This window comes from Carettochelys insculpta, chromosome 16 (genome assembly GCF_033958435.1).
Source record: "Carettochelys insculpta isolate YL-2023 chromosome 16, ASM3395843v1, whole genome shotgun sequence".
In the NCBI taxonomy this organism is placed as follows: Eukaryota; Metazoa; Chordata; order Testudines; family Carettochelyidae; genus Carettochelys; species Carettochelys insculpta.
In genome coordinates this window covers 38247465-38271306 of record NC_134152.1, presented here as the reverse complement: position 1 = coordinate 38271306, position 23842 = coordinate 38247465, and the positions used below count along the sequence as shown (strand labels likewise).

The 23842-nt window shown below is 50.8% G+C and overlaps 1 protein-coding gene and 1 non-coding gene across 2 annotated transcripts; one reads left to right on the top strand and one right to left on the bottom strand.

The window, feature by feature from the left end:
* Positions 1-4570: 4570 nt before the first annotated feature.
* LOC142021955 (18S ribosomal RNA) lies at positions 4571-5113 on the bottom strand. The gene has a single exon (XR_012647830.1). It is a non-coding gene; the product is annotated as an 18S ribosomal RNA (ribosomal RNA).
* Positions 5114-9681: 4568 nt separating this feature from the next.
* SCNN1G (sodium channel epithelial 1 subunit gamma) lies at positions 9682-22811 on the top strand. The gene is made up of 13 exons (XM_075010425.1): positions 9682-9771; positions 11415-11739; positions 12957-13266; positions 14002-14195; positions 15435-15538; positions 16017-16180; positions 17568-17666; positions 18547-18664; positions 19241-19319; positions 19409-19466; positions 19888-19949; positions 20148-20223; positions 20752-22811. The coding sequence occupies exons 2-13, from the start codon at positions 11423-11425 to the stop codon at positions 21139-21141; spliced, it is 1971 nt and encodes a 656-aa protein (XP_074866526.1). The 5' UTR covers positions 9682-9771; positions 11415-11422; the 3' UTR covers positions 21142-22811.
* The last annotated feature ends 1031 nt before the right edge of the window (positions 22812-23842 follow it).

Here is a 23842-nt window from a genome sequence, read left to right as displayed (position 1 = left end):
GTGATGATGTCAGGTGCTTCTTTTGTTCCTTTTGTGTGGGGAAGAGAGGTGGCGAGGGCTTGCATATGTCTGTGGTCTTAGCAAAATCAACTTGTTTTTGTGTGTGTGTTTGTCTTAGCTATGCAACCCCAGAGGCACTGACCACTGTCAAGGGAGAGTGAAGTCTCTGCTCTACCACTTTGGCTGAGAGCCAGCTGTCTTTTAGCTCAGGTGGTGGAGCATGTGGCTTTAGCCCCAAGGTCATGGCAGGTTCATTCCCTCCCGCCAATGACTTGGGTCCATCAGCCTTACAGCTACAAACAAAATAAAAATAAACATTTAATAAATAAATGTTTAAAAAATAAAAACAGAGAGCTGGTAAAAGTAAGTGTAAACCAGGTGTTTCAAGATTCTTTTTCTGGAAAAAGACAGAGAAGCTGAAAAAGCTTTAGCCAGCGAGGAGTGTTCATTACCAAACCTGTGTGGCACACCTACAGTTTCCAGTCTAGTGACTGTACATCACAATTAATTAATGACTTAGTTGGGGTTGACCCTGCTTAGGGCAGGGGGCTGGACTCTGACCTCTTGTGGTTCCTTCCAGCTCTGTGATTCTATGGTTCTAATTAGGGAACTGTACCAACCTAAGTATTTATCTGCTCAGACAAAATCTAAGACAATTGTTTACTGTGTCTCAGCCCCTTTTGTCCATTGAAGAAGTTCAGCTTGTATCGGACTAGGCTTGAGACAAGTCGCTTGATCCTTGTCTTCGGTCCACCCCCTCTGGGGCACCTGGCACTGGCCACTGTCAGCAGATGGGATGATGGGTTAGATGGACCTTTGGTCTGACCCAGTAATGGCCATTCTTATGTTCTAATGTTCTATTCTTATGACTAGTATTCTTCTATTACACTCTATGATTGTATGTGTCAAACAAAAAAGAGCAAAAACTATTTCCAGTTCTAATAGGATATTTTCTCTTACTGAGTAGTGTTTGCCCAAAAATTTACTTCTCATCTCTGTTCGGAGAAACATCTGATTTGTAGTGTGTGTTCATCCAAGAAGTGATTGAGAAGAACTTTTTTACTGATAAGATTGTTGGAATTTGTGCATACAACACCAGGGCTAACTTGGGAGTACTGACAGTGTGGGAAAAACAATTTGTGGTGAAAGCTCCAGGCCAGCATAAGAAAAGAGATCTTCAGTAGTGGATGGGTGCACATATTGAGCATAGCTGCTTCTAAATTGCAGTCAACTATCTTCCTTAGATGTGGACAGCTTTATTGTAAAGATTTACAGATATTTTTGTAGCTACAGTGTGTGTTTAAGAGCTGAAAGACTTCTGTTGATGTGTTGAAAAAGAGCATAACAAATTACTACAGCGTGGCAGTATGTGAGTCCTGTCTTTGGGACATAACACAGGAATTTGTTGATTTTTGATGGGTTTAGAGCATATTTTCTCTCAAGATAAATGCCCAAAACTGCTAATGATTCCTTGATGATCCTGCCATTCAGCTGTGTCTTCTGTTTGCCAGCAAACAAACTGTCATATTCCAAAAACATATTGAAGATGATAGAGGAAAATGATTCTTCATTTTACAGAAGATGCTCTGCAAATATGTTTCCTGCATAATAACTAATTGGAACGGCTTGGAGAAAGATACCATGACAGAAGTGAAGAAACTACTGCACACTCTTGCAGAATGCAGGGAAATGAACGAAAAGGAATTTCATGATGTAGCTGACAATTTTTACACAACATGCCTGTGTTACTTAGAGCACTGGAAATCTGAAAAGTAACAGAGAGGGAGCCATGCTAGTCTATAATGTCAGATTTTTGAAATCTGAAAAGTTTGAATGGGCTCTGCTGAGGAATAAGCCACAGTAGGAGCAAATGCAAGACCGCTGTAATGGACGCCCCCCACAGCTCATGCTTTATGGGAAATGGGCCATGAATATAAATATGCATTTCTCAAAAATGCTTTGGACAAAATGTGTCTTATAGTCTATAATTTTAATGTTATAATCAGCTGGATCTGTAAATCCTCTTACTGTGCATGTATGATTTTTATATTTTGAAGTTGTAAGTATTGGATCTGTATTTGTATTTGAAGTGTTTGTTTCTAGGAGAACTCAACGAGAGGCTTGGCCCTCAAGACTATTGTGAAATGGTTACTGGTCAGGTGAATCAGTATTTGACAGAAGGACTTAACAGATGCCAATCCACATCTAAGGAGCTTGGCTGTAAACATGGAGTCCAGCACATAGGCAATGGCTGATTGCCTAAAAAGGACTTGGACAGGTGACCTGCTCATGTGACAGGCTCCATCTTGGACATACATTCACACAGGGAGAACAGTAGACCTCCAATCTTGGGCTGTAGGTATCCATCTTAAGCAATTTGCCTTGATTGCCTGTGTCAGAGGTGCCCAGGAGAACCTCCAATATTACAACAGCCTCGCTGCATGCCATATCAGAATTCCTGACTTAAATATGTTGTGTGAGAAGAATCATCTCTTTGATGAGTGGTCTAATGCAAAATCAGTTGTCCCTCGTAAGTTTTCAGACTGGAATCATCAGAGAACATCTATCACAAAAGGGTAACAGAATATTTTGAGAGATGAACCATAATGCAGTAGAGCACACAGATCTAGTGACAGCTGTGGAAGTTGTGCTGTATTTGCCTGCTACTACAGTGCATGCTGAAGGTGTCTTCTCAATTACAAATAACACAGGGTCTCCTGGGGAAAAAGAATCACATCTGAATGGTCTTCACCATGAAGGCTGTCTTTGTTTTTGCAAGTTAACTTTAGACTACATTGCTTCTGCATCAGAACTTATCATAGACCTGCAAATCCTCAGAAAAACAGAATCATCAGAGAAATACAACTGGGATCAAGTAGCTTCATACCCTGAAGAATAGTAAGACAAGGAACAATGTCAGTAACTTCTGAGTTTTAAGTAAAATATATGACACCATGAACTACATGAACAGATGTAGGTACGAATCCGCCTTATCTGTTTGTGTACCATTTCTTACCTGGGGCCCCATTATCAGCTTAGGGAAATATGGTACAGATACTGAGGTGCACCTCACGAGCTGCTGCACAGAAGGTACAGTTGACAGGAGATCAAGGGGACTTAAAACTACCCCTGTTCCCTCCACATTTTGGGCTAGTAAAGAGGCCTAAACATCAGTCTACATAATTTAGGGCGGCTGTGAGTATTACTCCCCCATTCTTTCCAAACCCAACCTCTAATACCCTCTGTGGCAGGGCCTCAGTCTGCTCCACTCTCACCCCTAAAACGTCCCCTGTACCAAGTCCCACTGAGAGGGCAGGGTAGAGCCATTACTGTCAATGCTACAGTGATCCTGCCCTGAGCGAATTCTTCTTTGCCCATAGGGGCTCATGTACGCTGCTAGATTAGCACACAGGGTCTGTGAAAGGGCCAGGATCACTCCCTGCAAATCTCCCAGGAACTTCCAAAGTAGAGGCCCATACTGTGTATCATGTGCCCAGCCCTGACTCACTCAAGACTCTTCCCACATCACCTGGGTCTTCCTTGGCAGGTTCTCATCTAAATCATGACTATATCCAGTGCTGCTCAGCTTGTGACATCTAATGTGCTCATGACCTGGGTGTTGGCTTTACACATCTTTCCTACACTTGCATACAAAAAGAAAGTGGTGCGCAAAAGGGCGTGTGACGAGCTGGACCATTGTTATGATGAAGGCAGGAAAAGGGCTGAATTGTAGGGAATTACCAGTTGCTCTAAAGAGATTTTATATTGTGTGCACCACCAATAGAAAAACATGCTATGACTGTGTGTGTGCTGATGTTCAGCTGGGCAGCACCTGAATCTCTCCTTGGCAGCCGTCCAGGTGTTCAGCTTACAGGAAACACTGGGGTCTCTACTCCTAGTTATTTACAATGTAAATGTGAGAAATGATAGTGGAGATAAGCAAAGGGCTGAAGCCCAGGCCAAGAATTTGGATGGTTGTTAATAGTGGCATAAAGTGACCTTGAGCTTCTCCTCTGGTTCTGTGCGTTGCTCACTCAGAGGCTGGGCCAACATCTTTTATCAGAAAGAGCAAAATGACCTTTGATTGCAAGGTTCTCTCCCCACACACTGGGCCAGCAACAGAGCCCAACACAGACCGGGTCAGTATTGGTCCGCGTCCTAATATTACCTGATAGCATCTTGTACCCAGCTGTGCAGTTTGGTAATTTATGGATGGAAACCATGACCTACTGTCTTTCCAACCAGTTTGGTTTTCCCTAAGCTTACGGGCTGCAGACGTGCCTCTCTGCTCTGATGCTGTGATTTGTGCACAGGCCTCGCATGCAGCAGCATTCACTCCCAGTTAGACTTCAGTTAGTTGACATTTTTTGTAGGTGGTATTTTACCACATCTCCCTCAAGGCAGTATTTCTGTGGCTTCCTGTAAGCCAACTGTTTGTTATGTGTCCCCGCACTTCAAAGTTCTGAACGCCTGCATTCACACATCACAGCGTCTGTTTTATCTGATTTCCAAAGCTCTGTGTTTGTTAGGTTTTTTTTCTTTAAATGCTTCAGACCCCCAGGACACTCAGTTAAGAGCATCAAGGGAGCACCAAGAGGCAGGGGCAGGGACAGGCAGTAGTTTGCCTTGGGGCAGACCGCCAGCTCAATCCCAAATTCCGACTATGAGCTTTTTAACTGCAGCAGCTTTAATATGCGCTATTGGAGCTGGAATTACTGCAGCTGCTGGCATCAGACTTGCCCTCCAATGGCTGCTCGTTAAAGGATTTAAAGTGTACTCATTCCAATCACAGGGCCTCGAAAGAGTCCTGTATTGTTATTTTTCATCACTACCTCCCCGGGCCGGGAGTGGGTAATTTGCATGCCTGCTGCCTTCCTTGGATGTGGTAGCCGCGTCTCAGGCTCCCTCTCCGGAAACGAACCCTGATTGCCCATTACCCATAGTCACCACACTGGGCACAGGAAGTACCACTGAAAGTGAGGAGGGCAGACATTTGAATGCATCCTCGCCACCCCGGGCAAGTGCCCCTCTGTGGCAATTGAGCAATACAATGCAATGAACTAGATCGTGTCTGTGTACTACTGCCCTCTCCTGGTCACAATCAACACTGCTGTTTTCCCTCTATTCTTAAATTCCTGTTATTACAGTGCCACTCTGAGGCTCTAATCCAGTCTTGGCTCTGTAGAAATGTATGGTAGGAGGTAGTCTGAGACTCTAAGCACAGCCCTCTGCACTGCTGCTAGCTAGTGGAGATTTTCCTTAACTCAGTAGTAAGGGCCTGTGATTAAAAACAGAAGGGTCTGAGCTCTGTCCCAACTGTTGGCTTGACATAGTGACAGCTGTGATGACATAGCTGGCCAGACGTTTCTTAAAATATGTCTGGGTCTGGTTTATCCCCAGTATGAAAGAACTCTCATTTTACCTGCATGTTTGTTGCAGAAATTTCCTTTGTTTTCATTTTCAAATACATTATAGTATTTAAGTTGTTCTGTAGGGGTCTGCTTGGATCTGGTAGTCCGGAAGTAGCCTTTGTGCCTAGGAAGTTACCACTGGTTTTAATATTATGTTAGATTTTATTTACGTTTCCCATGAGGCCTACTGACATCAGTCAACTAACTGGGCAGCCGTAGAGAGTTCAGAAGTGACTTTGCTCTGTGAGGTCTGGCTGGTATAACCTATTATAAGCCACAGCCTGAGACTCTCAGTGGTATGACTGGGACCCACCAAATCCATAACACTGACATAATATGTAAAGCACCAGAGGCCTTCCAATCACCCATCACAAAGAGAAACAGGATCCCGTAGACTGGATCATACAGCGGGGTGGAAAACAAGTGACAGCTTCTTCATATTCACAACTGCTCCTCTCCCCAGCCCTTCCCAAAATCCCAGGGGAGGGAGAAAGACACAGAGATACTCTGTGGAAGCCATTTTGTATAGAAGCCATTTCGCACCCCTTACTTCTGCATGCACACAGGAGCCTGTCCTTTCCTTGACCTGTTTGGGAATGGCTGCGAGGGTGAGCTGTATGGAATGCATTAATGAACTGTTTGGAGTTGGGGATCCAGATCCTTTGTACCTGTTTTTCCTTGCTGATAACGGTTTCTCTTTGGAAAGTGATTTACGATTCTCTAACTAATTGACTCTGACACTGGGCTTGTTTGTGTAAGAGTATGAAACACTAGAGTTAGCTGCATCAAGCAGCCTTGCTGGACCTGATTTTACTGGTGTCCAGTTTGGCTCATCCGTTGCCTTATTGAATTCAATAAAGCTGAATGTTAGCCACCTAAACACAGAGAAGTCTCGTGCTTCAACAATGCTGAACTTCGTTGGGCACTTTATGTCAATTCATAACCAAGGAAGTGGTCAGAGATGGGTTACTGTAGTGAGGGATCCAATCCAGAACTGTGACTAAGTGACGTTCAGGAACACCTCTCTTCGGAGCAGGGATTAGCAAGCACAGCAATTTTAATTTTTACAGCACCTGCTTTAGCATGTCAGTGTTTCGTCTGTAGACACCTTGTGGGTCCTATCACATGCCCTCTCTGAATGTCATGGAAAAGTTCCAGATACAGTTGATTTCACACACTCTTCTCTTTCTCCCCTCTCTATTGGCAATACCACTGGAAAACTAAAATTGTAGCCAGGCTGCTGTTTGCAGCTCTTGGGCTTAGCAGTGAAAGCCTGCCAGTTCCACACACTGGAAATGACCCAGACTTTTAGAAATATTACCCAGCTCCTGGTGACCAGCTGATGACTAAGTCTATAAGGGAAAGGACCTTTTCCAGGTCTGGGTTCAGGGGCTGCAAACATGGCCAAGTTCATATAATTTCTGGTGATGCCCAGAATGGGTCAAGCAGAGCCATCCCATTCACAGGCTGGACCTGGGCCCAATACTTTGAGGGGGACGCAGGGCTACCTAGGAAGACAGTGGGGAGCCAGGTGCCAAGGTAAGCACAAGGGACTGCTGGGATCACAAGAAGCCAAGATTATTTCCTGATGGAAATGAGATGCATCTGATGAAGTGCATCTTTGCCCACGAAAACTTAGGCTCCAAAAATCTGTTAGTCTATAAAGTGCCACAAGACTTCTTGTTTTTGGGAATACAGACTAACATGGCTACCCCTCTGATCCTTATGGGGGCCACTCTTTTCCCAAGCTCCTGCCTTGCCAAGCCCCAGGGGTCTAGCATGCATGGAGTGAGACCAGTGCCAATGACCCTTCAGGAAGCAGAGTGGCGTGCTAGAGCTGTGATTCCCTCCATAACATACTTGTGTCTCCATAACCACAGAGGTATAGTTGTTGCAATGCTCCATCTAAGCCCTGCCCTTCTGAGGGAGGTCCTGGACTCCAGCCCTCAGGAAGGTGCCTAGGTCTGCTTGGGATTCGTAGCCATGCTGGTGCCTCCCATGCTAGGGGATTCTACTGAAACTGTTCTGGAGTAGAGACATGGACACTAGGGTGTATGTGGTTTTGTGCACCCTGATGGGCAGACAACTAAGCACCTAGGGGACTTTGCCAGCAGAAAGCACCATAAGTTAGGCAGCAACACAAGCAGGGGTTTGGAGGATTTCATTAGCAGAACTGTACACCAAAGCTCCTTTGTGGATCTAACCCTTTGCCATTACTTCTGGCTCCTTGTTTCTCACACAGCAGCACTTCCATCTCATGAAGAACCAGGATGATTACCACATGCCCTGCTTGCTGGCTGCCACCAGCCTAGAAACACATTGGGCAGTAGCAGACTAGGTGGAGCTGCAGGGCAGTGGAGCTTTACCCACAGAGCTGGCTGCAAAGGGAAACTGCCTGGGCTTCTACTATTTGCTGCCTCTCTTCATGTTTCCCCACTGAGATTTATGTGAGATCCAATGTGTAGACATGAGACCAAAACATTAGTCTAACACTCCAGATTACTCTCCAGGGGAGGCATGTGTTCCCCCTTTCTAATAGGCTAGGGAGACAAGCTATGGGGAAGTAGTTAGGAGGCAATACTGTAAAAAATTAAGAATAAAACAGCCACTCGAGGAATAATGCCTTCCCCACGTGTGCACAAAATATTCCAATAAACTCAGATTCCTTATTCCTCCCGTCCCCCAACCCCAATCACCAGTACATACAAGCATACACCGTTCCCCAAGAGATTTCTGGGCAACATTAGTGCTTACAGGGCATTCTCTCCAGCATCCCCCCAGATCTGGGAGGAGCCTGTGCTCTGGCAGGGGTCTCCCACCTGTTGTACTGTGCGATACACCCCCACCAGCAGTTGGAGGGCTATGCAAAGCAGTTGATCATCCAGAACTGCGCTTTTCAAGCATTTTCCCACTTGTGGACCTCTAAACATTTTTGAATGAAGGTGCAGACCCCTTTGGAAATCTGAGACACGGTCTGCCAACCCCCTGGGGCCCACGGAGCACAGCTTGAGGAATCCTGCTCTGGAATACCAACAGTGTATTGGGTGTCCCTGCAGTGAGTGACTGAGGAACAAGGCGGGAAGGCAGACTCTAGGGCCCAGGGCGCAATTCAGAGATGTTTTTAATGGATACAGACAAATTATGAACAATGCACCCTCTGATTTTTCCATTCATGTGCAGAATAAATGTTATTGTGTGCATCGAGGCATATGCGCATGTGCACCACCAGTAGAAACAAGCTGCTGGCTGTGAGCCCTTTGTCAACCAGCTGGTAGCATCTGACTTTCTCCTGGGTGGCTGCCCAAGTGCTCATCTTACAAAGAACACGGATCATAAGCATGGGAAGTCTGTCAGCACCTCCTGGCTGCCGGATGAGGAGCCTGGTACAGACATCCACACTCACAACCAACCCCCAAGCTACTGCCCACTCACCCCTCCTCCAATCCACTGCACACCCCCTTCTCCAACCCACTGCACAGCCCCAGCCCAACTCACTGCGCACCCCCTCCTCCAAACCACTGCACAGCCTCAGCCCTGAACATTACACGCCTCCTCCTCCAACCCTCTACAAGCCCCAACTCAGCTCACTGTGCAGCCCCTCCTCCAACCCAGTGCACACCCGCAGCCCAGCACACTGCGCACCCCCTCTTCCAACCCAGTGCACACCCGCAGCCCAGCTCACTGCACACCCCCTCCTCCAACCACTGCACAGCCCCAGCCCAGCTCACTGCACACCCCCTTCTCCAACCCACTGCACAGCCCCAGCCCAGCTCACTGCACACCCCCTCCTCCAACCACTGCACAGCCCCAGCCCAGCTCACTGCACACCCCCTTCTCCAACCCACTGCACAGCCCCAGCCCAGCTCACTGCGTTCTCCCCCTCCAAAAGCTGCACAGCCGCAGCCCAGCTCATTGCGCACCCCCTCAGCTCATTGCACCCCCTATCGCGCCCAGCCTACTGCACACCCCATCCCCCTACTCCCTGCACTTCCCAGGCCGGCGCAGTGGGAGATCCCCGCGCTTTAACCCTTTCTGCCCCCGGGCCGGGCATGTCACCTGTCCCCATGCACTGCTCCGCCCCTGGCCAGCCCCGGGGAGCGGCTCGCCTCCCGCCGGCTGAGAACGCCTGACGCGCCGCACCCGTCACCCGCACAGGCGGGCTGTGCGCCGGCTCCGGCGGCAGGGGGCGCCGCGGGGCCGCAGCGGGAGCCGCGGGGCGGGGCGGCAACCCGAGACGGGGCGGCCGCAGGACTCGGCGGCAGGTGTCGGGCGGAGCGCGCCGCATCTCACTCGGGCCCCCGCCACCTGCCCGCCCGCAGCGCCGGCCGCACGGCGCGCGCTCGCCACGGGGACACGCCAGGTGAGAGGGGCCGCGGGGCGATGGGACACCCGGCGGGGCGACCGGCCCGGGGCGCTCAGGTCCGCCGCGCGCTGGGCAGGGAGGAGCCGGGCAGCCGGCGCAGCGGCGAGCCCCTGCCTGGGTGCCCGGCAGCCGGGGGCTCATGGCCCCAGCTCCCCACCGGGCTGGCCGCTGCTTTGCGGCCGCTCCAGCCCTCCTGGAGCGAAGGGTGCCGGGCAGTGGGTGGAAGGAGGCTGCCGAGTTACTGCTGCTTCCCGGCCGGCCCCCTACCTGCCTCCCTCCTCGGGCCGGCCGGACCTCGGCTGGATCCTGCCGCTCTGGCACGGCCGCCACCGGGAGTTCTGCACACGGGGCTGGGGCTGGGGCGGCCCGGGGAGGCTCCTGGCAAGGGGTGCCGGGGGGGGGAGCCCTGGGGAGGCTGGTGCCCTGCCTGGCTGCCTCAGTTCCCCTTCTTAGAAATACCTGGGTGGAAAACAAGCCAGCGTCCTTCACAGTAGCATCAGCCAACCCTTCCACCCAGGGATAACCTACACCGCCTGGGGAAGGCTCCTGCTGGCTTCCTGCTTTCAGGTTCCAGGGTACCTTCCTGTGTTGCAAATGGCAGCCTTGGTCCTGTGAAAACGCCTGCACCTGAGCAACTTTACTCATCTGAGTAGCCCCATTAATTTAAATGGGACTGGCCCCACCCGCAAAGTTGCTCAGAAGCCTAAATGTGGGATTGGGTCCCTGGCCCTATGAGCAAGATGATTGTTTCCTAGCTCCTGAGTAAACGACATTTTTCATTTTACTGGAGATTTACACATTCCAGGTGGCTCTATTGCCAAGATTTCTGAATTCAAGAGACTGGGGCAAACGTGCAATACCATCACATTGTAGCCAGTGTCACTTGTGTGAAAGTGGTGTGGTTTTTGCATGCATGCATGCACACCTTTTACAGTGACACTTCCTAGCTGTGAATTATTTAGAAAAATGCCAGAATAATTACAAATGATCAGTGATGCTCCTAGCAGCTGGCTTTGCAACAGGACACTTCCTAGATGTTCATGTTCAGCAAAAGTAGGGGAGTTTGCCAGTAATTCTGCATCCCTGTCTCTGTAATCAGAGAGCTGTGCTTCCCAGCCTGCCAGCAAGACAGTGTGTTGAGGTCATTGTGCTGTCGGCAAGTTCATAGCCCGTAGCCCCCCTGGGAGAGCCTGTAATGCAGTAATTCTCACTTGGGAGCCAATCCTGCAACCACTTCTGCTTAAAAAAATAACTTTACTCATGTCAGCAGCCTCCTGGAGCTCAACAATATTTGCAGGATAGGGTCCATAGCGGACGCGGGGCAAGATGAGTGCTAAGGCAGGTGACCCTGGCTTAACACAGATCACCAGGATAATTTCAAAGTGAGCAAGTACTAGAGATAAATAAGTTTGCATCTGCCTCTGCTAGATATGTGAATGCCCTTCAGAGACCCCTGTCTGCTAGGGACCAGGCCTTGTGCTAACGTGGCTCCAGGTTGTTCTAAAGTTTGAGAACTTTTCTCACACCTGAAGAAGGGCAGTGTAATGCAAAGTTTCTCTCTCACCAGCTATTGGTACAATAACAGAGATCCCCTCACCCACCTTCTTGCTTTAAAATACATCCTCACCCTCCATTCCTAGAGCTAAGCATGGCTCCTGGGAAGATGATCAAAGCCAAGATCAAGAAGACTTTGCCAGTGACTGGCCCGCAAGCACCAACAGTCAGCGAGCTAATGCACTGGTATTGCATGAACACCAACACGCACGGCTGCCGGCGTATCGTGGTGTCCAGGGGACGCTTACGCAGGTTCATCTGGATCCTGCTCACCTTGAGCGCTGTGGGGCTGATCCTGTGGCAGTGTGCTGAGCTTGTCATGTCCTATTACACAGCCTCCGTCTCAGTGACCGTGCAGTTCCAGAAGCTGCCCTTCCCTGCTGTCACCATCTGCAACATCAACCCTTACAAGTAAGCCGGGGGGAGTTAATTACTTTACAGAGGGCAGAGACGCTCCTTCACAGCTGGGCTGGGCCTGGGTTCCTGTCCATGAGACAGGGGTTCTCAGACATTCTGAAAACCAATTTTCCTCCTAAGTCTTTCCAGCACTGAGTGTCTGCTGCTCTAACACCAGTGCTCTTTAAATTTCCTCTGCTTCCTGTGCCCTCGGCCCTCCTCCCATAACCCCTATGGTGCTGCACCTCTGCTTCCTGGCTAGTCACAAGCCTCAGGTATTTGAAGCCTTATTTGGGCCAAGCTGGATGCATTTATCTCCTTTTACCTTTCTGCACAAGTCAGCCCTCCCCCCGCCAGGACCACTTATCATTCCTCAGTCTCTCTCTGAACACCATGATTCCAGCAGTAACACGTGCAGGCTGAAGGTACCGTCCAGGCAGGCTGTGTCCTAAGGGCAGCGGAGAGTTTACCGTCTCCTCTCTCTTGGATGGGATACCTTAGCCTATGCCATCCAAAATTGCACTGGGTTCCTTTCCAGCCAAACTGCATTACTCAAAACAAAAACAAAAACAGTCCAGTAGCACTTTAAAGACTAACAAAATAATTTCTTAAGTGGTGAGCTTTTGTGGGATAGACTCACTACTTCTTTCTTATCCACTGTCAGCTCTCCCCAGCTCGGTCCTTTGCTTTGCCAGCCTTGCTCTCTGGCCACTCCTGCCCCTGGCAGATCTGCATTTCAAATTAGGCAGTCCCAGCTGCATTGTCTCCCAGATCAATCTTTTCCATTCCCTGTCTGTCTTTCTGTGCAAGCTTTGGCAATTTCCCCTCATTTAGGGTGATTTCCAAATGTATCACTGTGTACTACTGCTCTCTCTAGCCTCTCCAGCTCGTTAACTGAGATTTTAAAGAAGCTCAGACCTTGCAGTGACCTCTTCACAGCTCTGTCTGTAGCTGTTTATCATGGCCCTGTGCTCATTGGCTGAAGGACCATGGACAATCTCTGGGGTCCAGCTTTCATACAAGCCCATTCAAATTAATTGCATGAATAAAAGTTGCAGATCACATATCAGGGACAGCACCAGTACTCAATCAGTCTAGGGAGGGAAAATGAGGAAGAGATGGCACCTCGTTGTACAATGCATTGGACAGCACAAGCCCGCAAAGAGTAGTCCAGCAAGGTGACACTGGGTGAATAGGGTAGGTTATTTCCTCTTACCTTCTCCCAAATGTAGGTATAGTGCAATGAAAGAGCACTTGGCTGAACTGGACGGAGAGACAAAAAAGGCTTTGGAGACTTTATATGGATTTTCAGAGGTCAAATCCAAGGTACGTCGGGATGCAGATGACTGGAATGCTACAGCGAAGAATGTGCAGAGCAAATTTCATGAAAGAATCCCCCTCCTGAAGTTTGAAGACCTTTTTAACAGGACTGCTGTTGAGATCCTGAGTGGCCATAAGCGGAAAATTGAGGGCAGTGTCTTTCACCAAGGTTCCAGCATGGTGAATGTTGGGGATCCACAAGATATTGTTGGATTTCAGTTGGTGAGTTCCATTCCCATGTGGTGACTTGGTGCTGTGTTGGCATAGGGAGTGGATGTGCTCAGGCTGGCACCACTGTTTGGGCAAGAGTATCACTGGAGGGAAGTGATAAACTTCCAAGAGTTAATTTTAGTGAGGAGCAGATACAAGGAACCTTCAAGGATGGAGAGAAAGTACCATAGATCTTCCAAATCCAGCCCCCTCCCATGGGTGCAATTTTCAGCAAGTAAATATTCATCCCTGAGTTCTTCACATGTGCCCATCCACTGCTTCCTGCTTGTAATTCTACCTACCCGCAAGCATCTGGGAGAAAAGGTCCTTTTGAAACCCAGCCTATCTACTATCAGCCATAGCACTAGAGAGGTCATTCCCTACATCCTCCATGGGGAGCCCTCACCAACCATGCTTCTGCTTCTTTAAGGTTACACACAGTCATTTCACAATGTGCCTGCTTGTAGGAGAGGCCACTGATCTCCAAATGGGCCACTTTGCTTCCTCAGGACAGCGTCCAGCCTGATCTGCCTTTAGAAGGCATGCAGTTCTCAGCACGAGGAGCCATTTTCCTCCTTGGCTTATGCATCCCCCTAATACCATATTTGTCTTTTTTTAATCCTGCCACTAGAAACTTCCCGCTTGAGTAGCATTGTGCAGTAGAAATCATACTGCAAACCCTTCAGTGGAAAATTACACCACCTCTTCCCCATCTGAATCTCATTTTCCTTCTCTCATTATTATTAGTGTGACCCAAACAACAGCAGTGACTGTGCAGTTTATATATTCAGCTCCGGGGTAAATGCTATTCAAGAATGGTACAAGCTGCATTATATGAACATCATGGCACAAATTCCCCTGGAGACAAAAGTGAACATGGGCTATACTGCTGAGGACCTGCTGCTGACGTGTTTCTTCGACGGCATATCTTGTGACACGAGGTAAGTGCAAAAACACTCTTCACCAGCCTAGTCACTCCCTTCTTAGAGCAAGCATCAGCAAGCAGGAGTCAAGCGGTCGTTATTTATGGAGTGCAGATCAGTATGTCCAGAAACCTACAGAACGTGGATGAAGCCAATGTTCCTCTCTTATTGGCTAGATTAGGCAGACCATACAGTTCAGGCAGCCAATCCTCAGCTGATGGCTAGACTGGAAATGGTGAAGACAGAAATGTTAATTCTGTTATTGGGTTACACACTTCTTCCTTTAACGGATTGTTGCTGACAGGTGTAGTGGTAAACATGTATGTGAAGGTGGGATTGAATTAAGGAGAAGGATAGTCATTTGGAGCCTAAAGACTGCTAACATCTTCTTCAAATGCCAACGTGCATCAAAAGCCGATGCTCTCCTGAGTTGTCCATTGCAAAGTCAGGGAAGATACCTGTCCCTCCACTGCCCAGTGTCAGACTCAGGGAGCAGAGATTGTTTGGAATCAGTTCTTAAACAGACACTTAAGTAGAAATGGGTCCTCGGGCTAAGCTTTTATAAAAATGCAAGACCAGAGGCCACTAGAAGTGTTCCCTTCTCTCTTCCTTGCCCCTCTAAACTGTTGATTTCAGAGGGAGTTTGGGGTTTCCCCAGGAGATAGATCTGTCCAAAAATGTTCTTGTTCCTCTTTCTGAGCTAGTTAACATTTCCCTGCAGCATTTGCAGCATTGGGCTAGTGTACAAGAGCCTGGAAAAGGGGCCCCCTAGAAAACAGATATAAAGCCAAGTGTTCCAAACTTGAAAAAATGGACATAAAGGAAACAGCACAGGAGATAGATATTAATTACATTCACAGAATATTTCAGATGTTATAAGGTGTTGTCTGGAACATAGGTAAAGATAGCTTAGTTAAGCCAGACTGTGCTATTTTATGTGTTTGTATTGTTCAATTTACTGAGCTCTTACAGAGAAATTCCAGTCCAGGATTTCCGTTAATGAATGAATACTCTCATAGCACACGTACTTCTCTGTGAGGGACTGTACCATGTTTGTTGTCTCGTTTAGGTGTAGATATGGCATGAATATGTACATGGAGCCTCATCACTTAAGAAACAGTCTAATTGGGACCTGTTTAACCCAGTGGGACACCTGTTAAACTCACTTGCTATCTTGCTGTCAGGCTGATGGGAGACCCTCTAAGTAATTTACATTGCCACAGGCAGACTAGGATGAAACATGTGCTCTTTTTTTAGAAACTTCACCCCTTTCCATCACCCGCTGTATGGCAACTGCTACACCTTCAACAGTGGGGAAAACGGAACAATCCTGACCACCTCCACAGGAGGCAGCGAGTATGGTAAGGGAGCGGCAGAAGTAGAGATGCTAACAGAAAGTTGATTGTTCAGGGCCCTGCCTCCAAAGGAGGCTGGCTGGCACGTAGGCATTCAAAGGGTTATCCGATTGGGTTGGTTCAAATGAGCATTTCCCCAGGCTGTTGCCAAATCAGATAAATCGACTGTTGTCGCACCGCTTGTGCTTTTCCACCTGACATTATTCCTCCCCAGTTATGCAACTTCTTTTCAAGCCATTTTCAGTAACATGCTCAGTTGTTGCTATTTGTTATCAGATGTGCTGGGTGCTAAAGATCAGCTGCTTGAGTGCTTGGCCAGGCACTGGTGCCCCCACATGATGTCCTGATGGCTCCACTGGAAGCCAGCCGTCTGGCGCTGACAAAGGGCAGTGCTAGGTCAGGCTGAGGAAGGATATACAGCGACACAGGCTGAGCGAGGGCTCCAGCTGTTTCAAACCCTGCGTTGCTGGTTTTCGTTCTGCAGGTTTGCAGGTTGTTCTTTACATAGAGGAAGCAGATTACAATCCCTTCCTGGTGACGTCGACGGGGGCCAAAATCATTGTCCATGACCAGGATGAATATCCCTTCATCGAAGATATCGGCACTGAGATTGAGACTGCAACAGCCACCTCCATCGGGATGCACTTTGTGAGTGACAGAGCTCCTCCTGCTGGGGCTCCTGGCCGCACCATGGTACTTGCATTATGTAGCTCCAGCTGCCGTGTCGCAGCGTCCCGGGCTGCCAGCAGGGAGGGTGCGTGCATACCTTAGAAGGCCTGAGGCCCCAGGGAAAGTCACTGTAGCTGACATTTGCTAGCACTCCTCCGAGCACATTTTATTGTTCGGGGTGACAGTGGTTGGAAACGCAGGCCAGTGACAGTCCCACACCTATGGTGAGCCTGCTCGCTGCCCGAAGATTCCCACAGCATCTGAGGTGCCATCCACACCACAGAACACCTGCTTGCACACACATGCTGTAGCACAGTACAGACAGGGTTGTGCTCAAATCGGGCGTGACTCTCACAGCAGATGAGCTAAAGCACAACTCATACCTGTGGCTAGAGGCTTTCTGGACTTACTGCCACAGTGACTGTGGAGAGGCCCTGCCAGACATCGGCACCGGCCTTCGTAGGGACGTCTCCCACCATTGCAGTCGCTGGGGGAGAGGAGAGGCTGAAATAAGGTACTGACACTTCCCAAAAGTAGTTCAGTGCAGCGCAGATAAGAGCCCACAGGGGCTGATGCCTGATTGCAGAGAAGCTAAAGCTGGGCCATCAGGAGATACAAACTCCCCCATTAATCTCAAGGCCCAGTGAAGTGACCACTTGGGCTTTCCCTGCTGCAGCCCTCACAGTGCCGTAACCCCCAGCTAAGCTGCCATTTTGGAGTGGCTGGATGTGCAGTGCTGGGCCCTGGTAGTCCACGGGTTAGAAACAACAGCAGGATAAAGGCCAACAGGTTCCAATGTGCACATAACTGACAAGTTTCCAATTGTCTGGGTGAACATAAGGGACAAGTGACTTTATAGTGTCTAAAACATGGGACTTTCCCAAAGAGGCTTATAAATTTTTATCAAAGCAGGACACGGGTAATCAACAGCAGAGAGTTAGTTCTGCATAGACCTAAAATACATCCCAATCCTGCCGAGGCCCACGTCCTCCTCCTGCTGCTCAGGGAATAAGAACAACTCAGCATATCACAAAGCAAGACTCTATGAGTGCAAATCTAGTTATCACTGAAAAACAGCTTGCCTTGGCGTGCCCCAACTCAGCCAGACACTTCCGGAAGGCCCCAGAGCCATGTCTTGGGACAGCAGATTTCTGCCATCAGCTGCTCTCAGCACAAGACTTGGTGCACAGTGAAGTTATAGGCTAATGTAGGTGTCAGCCATGCCCAGAGGTAGCTGCAGCCCTGCCCCCCTCGTTGTTATTGTTTAGGCCTGTGATCCAGTGTGTCCAATAAGCAGCACTGAATGGTTTCGTGCCTCCATCTCTGCCGGGGTCTCTCAAGAGCACATTTGTTTTCTGATTTTCAGACTCGCTCGCACAAGCTAAGCCAGCCCTACAGCGACTGCACAGAGACTGGCATGGACATCCCAGTAGCAAACCTCTACAACAAGACATACTCCCTGCAGGTAAAGCACTGGACGGCACCTCCTACGCAGGCGTTCTCCGAGACGAGGCAGGGAGTGGAACATCTGCTATTGGAGCAACTTGTGCTGCTGAGCGAGATGAGCTTCTGAGCCCCCTAGAGCTCTTCCTCAGGCTCTTGAGTTGTTCGGGCCAGCCCCAGAGCAGGGCAGTATTCTGCAGTGCTGGCCTGCAGAAGCTCTGTCACACCTGACTTGCTTTGGTCCACAGCTGCAGAATAGTAATTTTAAAGTCTGAGTGTCGTGCCCAAGTGATTGAAGCTTGAAGTTGCCTTGGGGATTTTGTCATACGTAGTAGGAACATGAGCTCCTTGTGAAATTCTCTGACACTGCTGGACTGGAAAATATTGGCCAAATGTTACAACTTAGTAACCCCTGAAGCCAGAAATTGTGACCCCTGTCAGATTAGAGCCTGCGAATAACTGATCCTATCTAATTTGTGTCCAGCTAGCAGAACGCTCACAAAGGAAGTTTCCACTGGCCGTGCATAGTTCTTGTCCTGGCTCCACCTTGAGAGCGTCAGGCACCCTGCTTTCTCCCTTAGGACTCCTGTTGTGTTTCTGTTAATTGCTCCTTTTTGTAAATCCAGCACCTGGGCTTGAGTTTTCGTGTAGCAGGTGTGACAATGCAGCCTGACCCAAGATGTGATGCCAGCTGAGGTCACACAGCAGGAGTAGTTCATTAAAACATGGAACCCTGCCCCACAGTTGGTAGAGGCAGAAGTGGGGGGGTCCCACCTCTAGGCATTCTGGCTGGCCACAGCTTTTGGAGCAGAGCAGGAAGGGGCGGAAGAGAGAAGCAGGCAAGGCACCCTTGTGCATTTGTAAACCTGTGGAAACCCAACTCCTCATTTTATTCCCTGCAGATTTGCCTGCATTCTTGTTTCCAGAAGGCCATGGTGGATACCTGTGGCTGTGCCCAGTACGCCCAGCCCTTACCACCCGGCGCAGAATACTGCAACTACAAGAAATACCCCAACTGGAGTAAGTTCTCTGGCCCCCGTACAGCCTCCCTCAGCTCCCAGCTCCACCCACCTAAAGGTGCTGCTGATGGACACATCCCAGCTCTGCCCCAACATTACATCATTACAACCTGTTCTAGTGTCTATTGAAACTGCCACCCACACAAGCCCCTCGGGCTGGAGAACAAAGACTCTGCCCTGAACTAACAGCTGCCCCCTTCCCATGCTTTTATTGCTCAGCCTGGAGACTAGCTCTCTAGGTGCAGGAGTCCCCCCGTCTCGGCAACCCCAGCTCCAGGCTTTGGAATCCCAGGTGCCTATAGCATTGGGAGTCTGCGCCTGGGCTCTGTGGTGGTAGACACTGTGCGTATGCAGAGCCAGAGCCTATCCCTGCCCCGAGGGGGGCATCTTCCCAGGAAAGCCTTTTTCCCCATTTTGTAGATGAGGGAAATGGGATGGGTCTTGCCCAGGGCACAGAGGGAGCCTGCGGCAGAGCCAGGAGCTGACTGAACCCAGCGCCCCAAGCCCAGTGCGTTAAGCACAAAACCCGACTCTCTCTGGCTTCCCCAGCCAGTCACCCTGCACTCCCTGTCTGCAGTGTACTGCTACTACAAGCTGCATGAGAAGTTCGTGAAGGAGCAGTTGGGCTGCCAGCAGATTTGCAAAGAAGCCTGCAGGTAAGAGATGCCACAGGACAGACAAGACCTGAGCCCTCCTTCTGCGGGAATTCCGACTCTCTGCTAACACCAGGCCTCTCTCCCCGCAGCTTTAAGGAGTGGACATTGACCACCAGCTTAGCCCAGTGGCCATCTTCTGTGTCTCAGGTGAGCACCCACTTCTGCTGTGCTTGCTCAGCCCTGTCCATGGTACGCTGCGGGCAGCAGGCTCTGCATCCAGCCTGGCTCAGGCTCGTGTCTGCTCCGGACCACAGACACACTGTCCAGCTGGGGCTTCCCCCTTGGCTCCTGCTGCTGTGTGGCATCCTCCAGGGCTCCACCGCTGCCTCGGCGAGGGATGCCCTTTCCCCGGGGGGTGCGCAGCGGCAGCACTGGGGAGACCCAGCAACCATGCCCCTGGGGGTTTGGGCTTGCGGGTCTGAGCAACGCCCCCCACCTGGTGGCAGTGTGAGGTCCTCTACTGCACCACTGTGGCGTTCTAGAATAACCCCTGAGCCAAAGGCGCTGTCGCCCTCAGGCGTCCCAGGCCTGCACTCATGGCAGTTCTGCCCTTCTCTTGTTTTCCAAGGACTGGATGCTTCGAGTCCTCTCTTGGGACAAAGGGCAGAAAATCAACAAAATGTTGAACAAGTAAGTTTCCCCTCTTGTGTTCCCACCGGCGCCCTGCGCGCAGATGAAGCACAGTTGGATCAGAGGGTGGCAATGGGAAAACAACGCTCCCTCTGCCAGGCAGGCCCTACTCGTCCGACTGGTTCTTCAGATTGTCTCAGTGCTCCTCATGCTGCTGTTTGACTAAAGCCAGGGCCTGCCCTCTCTCTGCCTTTGCAGAACAGACCTTGCAAACCTGGTGGTGTTCTACAAAGACCTGAACGAAAGGTTCATTTCCGAGAATCCTGCCAACAACGTAAGTAGAGACTTTTCATGAGTTCACTGCTGCCTGGGAGGGGGCCCACCCAGACCACTGTCTCATCTGCAAGCATCTGGAGACCCAGAACAGGTCCAGAGCAGGCAATGGCAGCACGAGCTTCCCCCAAACAATGTCCTTTCACGTGCCCCAGTCGTGTCCCTACGGTCATCTGGGGCACAAGTGGAATTTGGGTTCTTCAGCTTATTCCAGCCTCATCCTCTGTCACATGGGCACTTCCCCACCCGGAAATGCCTGGGGGCAAGTGTAAGCAACTTTGCTATTTTCAATGTGAGTTGATAGCTCTAGAGCATAAGTGAGAATGGAGCCAGCAAGATGCTTAGAGGGTGTCCATTAACAACCAGATTCTGCCTTGCTGGGCACATTTAACAGCATCCCTTGGGCATCTTATGACAGCAGCTGATTGCTCCAGCTCAGAGAAGTCTCTTCTTCCGCTGCTGCTGCTGTCCTGGCTCCCATGGACACCTGTCTGGCTCTGGCCTTACCTCACACTCTCTCCTCCTCCAGATTGTCATTCTTCTTTCCAACTTTGGGGGCCAGCTGGGCCTCTGGATGAGCTGCTCTGTGGTTTGTGTCATTGAGATCATCGAAGTTTTCTTCATCGACTCGTTCTTCATCATCATGAGGCAGCACTGGCAAAAGGCAAAGAGATGGTGGAACGACCGAAAAGCCACACGCCCTCAGGAGGCACCTCGGAGTAACACTCCCGGCAAAGAAGGCCACGACAACCCCGTCTGCACCGATGAGGACTTGCCCACCTTTAACACGGCCCTTCACTTGCCACTGCCCCAGGAACCTCATGTGCCCAGGACTCCTCCGCCCAACTACAGCACGTTGCAGCTCAACACTGCATTCGCAGACCAGCTGCCTGACACCCTGGAGGGCAGGGGCCATTGACACAGTATTTCTCTCCTCAGTGGGAGGTGAAAGTAGGCGATGAATGTGCAAGAGGTGTGCTCAGGAGCAGGAGGTGCATGTTGGTGAGGGAGCGCTGAGGGACTGGTGGGGGGTCAGCCTCTCCTTCAGGGCGTTGGAGCTTTGTGGGGTGGGGTGCCTGGGTGCAGACAGCAGTTGGTTAAGAGACAGGTGTTTTCCAGGGAAGGGGAATGGGGGTGTGGGAGTGAGCGCAGGAGCATTGCCCTGGGGAAACAAGCCAACCAGGTTGCAATCACCTCAGGAGAAGCTTTTGGCTGCATGCTGCTCACCTGACACATGAGAAGGCCCCAGGCCTAGGGGGCATTGTGTAACTGGACTAGGAGCAGGCTGGGAGGGAGACCTGGGAAGAGTTAAAGCCATGCAGGTACCAGGCGGTGGGGAGAGGAAAGGAAAATGCCCCGTAGGGTCAGATTCCAACCAGCTCCGCTAAGCACCAGGTAGGCAGGTGTCAGCCTGCTGCACCCCAGGAGAGCAGCTCGTTAGCCTGGAGGGGAACTGTGGGAGCCAGTCAAGCGCTCGCAGAGTAATGCTCTATTCCGCCTTGGTCAAGAGAGGCCAAAGTCAGCCCCCGCCCTTCCTTCAAACGGCCTCAAATTGCAGTGCATGCAGGCTAATGACCGGCAGGGGCCAGCCATGGACTCCCTCAACAACAGCACCCCTCCCTTTCGCTAGCCCCACAGGCAGGGCCCTGGGCAGAGCTGGGTTCCCGCACTCTCTGCTGGAGCTGAATCCGCTACATTCAACTTACGGGCTCGGCCCCTCTGCTGGGAAATGCCAGGCATGTGCCAGCCCCACTCCCTGGCACATGCCTGGTGCCCTGGGCTGGGCTCTGGGCAGCACCTGACAGGTCGGGAAGGAAAAGGAATCCCACTCCAGGGAAGGGTGCCAGCAAACTCCCTGCAGTTCTCTCACCCGGCCTTGACAGGGAGCAGAAGATAGGCTGACCCCAGGCCTGTTGCCTGGTCCTTAGCACGCAGGGAGTTCTCTGGCAGAGGCCAAGCCCTGTGGCCAGACACCATGGATCCTACCATGCATTCTGTGATGTCTGGGAGGCTCTGTGCCTGCAGCTCTCACCCTGGAATTGAGAGGAAACCGGCGATGGGTCGCGGCCGTTGGCTCTGAGAGGTCACTGCTCATGCCTGTTCTCCCAGACTGGACTAGCCCTGATCCCAGGCATTCCCCAGCCTTGAGCACAGGATGACACGAACATTGAGCGCCCAGTTCTGCAAAGCTCCCATTGACTTCAATGGCAGCAGGTGTGACCCCACAGTGAAGGCTGCTGCTAATTGTCCCCGCTGCTGTGCCTGGTTTAGTACAGGTGAGCCCATGCCCAGGCAGATGCCTTCTGTACACAGTGGGGGACACCCTGCCATACCTCAGAATCTCCCTCCTCGGTTCCTGCCCGGGCCTCCTGGCAGCTGAGCAGGGTGGGCTGCAGAAGTGTCAGGCTGGGTGTGTGCTGGGCTGGCATGGCCTCGGAGACTCTGAGTGCTGTGCTGTCAGCTGAATCATGCTGTTAACAGTGAGAACAAAGAGGTTTCCAAGCGTGCAATACAAGATGTCATTTCTAACTGAATTATTTACCAGCAGAGGCTGGAAGCGCGGAGCAGGTAAAGATATTTTTAATAAACTTTTTTATTTAATGGCTGTGTGTGGTGTTCTGCTTGGGTGTCCGATGACGTTGCTGAGAGTGAGCAAAGCCGGGCCTCACTCAGACCGGGGCTGTTCTGTACTAGCCCCTTGCACCTGTAACAAGGCACCAGCCTGGAGCTTCTCAGCGGCAGGGAGTTACTCTTTGGGCTTGTCTGCTGGGTGGACAGACGTGCGCCCCATGGCTGAGATTTCTAAAGTGCACTGTGCTGCACGTGAATTGGCCCATGTGGTCCCTGGTGGTGCACATTAACCCTTCCCTGGAGCGCTCTAGCTCCCAGCACAGTCTGTGCGGACCAACCAACATACTTCAGACGTTACATCCCCATGCACTATACCCCGTCACATAGATGAGCCCAGTGCAGCTGGAGTGGAACTGATCTGCATTGCCACCAAAGGGGCAAGGCTGACCTTTGCTCTGAAGGGATGGAGCGTTTGGGGCAAAGGGCCTCTCTCTGTGAGTAACCAGGTCCTATTTGAAGGGGCTCAGGCATCGTCTGCTCTGGATTTGTCCTGTTTGTAACTGTGCCAGATACGCTGGGGTGTGGCTGCCGCTCTCCCCTGTCCCAAGGGACTTGCCCTGGGGCAGCTACCCCAGTCAGGGCAGGTCCCCACTGCAGACAAAGCCTGCTCAGTGACACCTGGGCCAGGCCAGCAACGTGCCCAGCTGTTCACTGTGCTTTCAGCGCTGCAGAGAAGACAACTCTTCCCAAAGGCCACCTTTCCAAGTGAATTCTGTGCAAAACACACACACTCCCAGGAGTCATACCATATTTCATAGAGCTGGAAGGGACCCCGAGGGGCCATCAAGTCCAGACCCCTGCACTCACAGCAGGACCAAGCACCACCACCCTGACCTCTCCCAGAACCATGACTGGTCCCCTCAGGGACTGAGCTCACACCCCTGTGGTTACAAGGCCAATGCTCTACCCACTGAGCTATGCCTTGTGCCAGGGCTTTGCCAACAGCAAGTGCTACACTCAGGTGGCCACTCCCAGACGTTAGCCCCAGT

Excerpts from the sequence above, each read along its gene's own strand:
- SCNN1G (XM_075010425.1), top strand. The coding sequence starts at position 11,423 with ATGGCTCCTGGGAAGATGATCAAAGCCAAGATCAAGAAGACTTTGCCA. Across the intron at positions 11,740-12,956 it reads TGCAACATCAACCCTTACAA|GTATAGTGCAATGAAAGAGC; the intron begins GTAAGCCGGGGG and ends TCCCAAATGTAG. Across the intron at positions 18,665-19,240 it reads CAAGAAATACCCCAACTGGA|TGTACTGCTACTACAAGCTG; the intron begins GTAAGTTCTCTG and ends CCCTGTCTGCAG.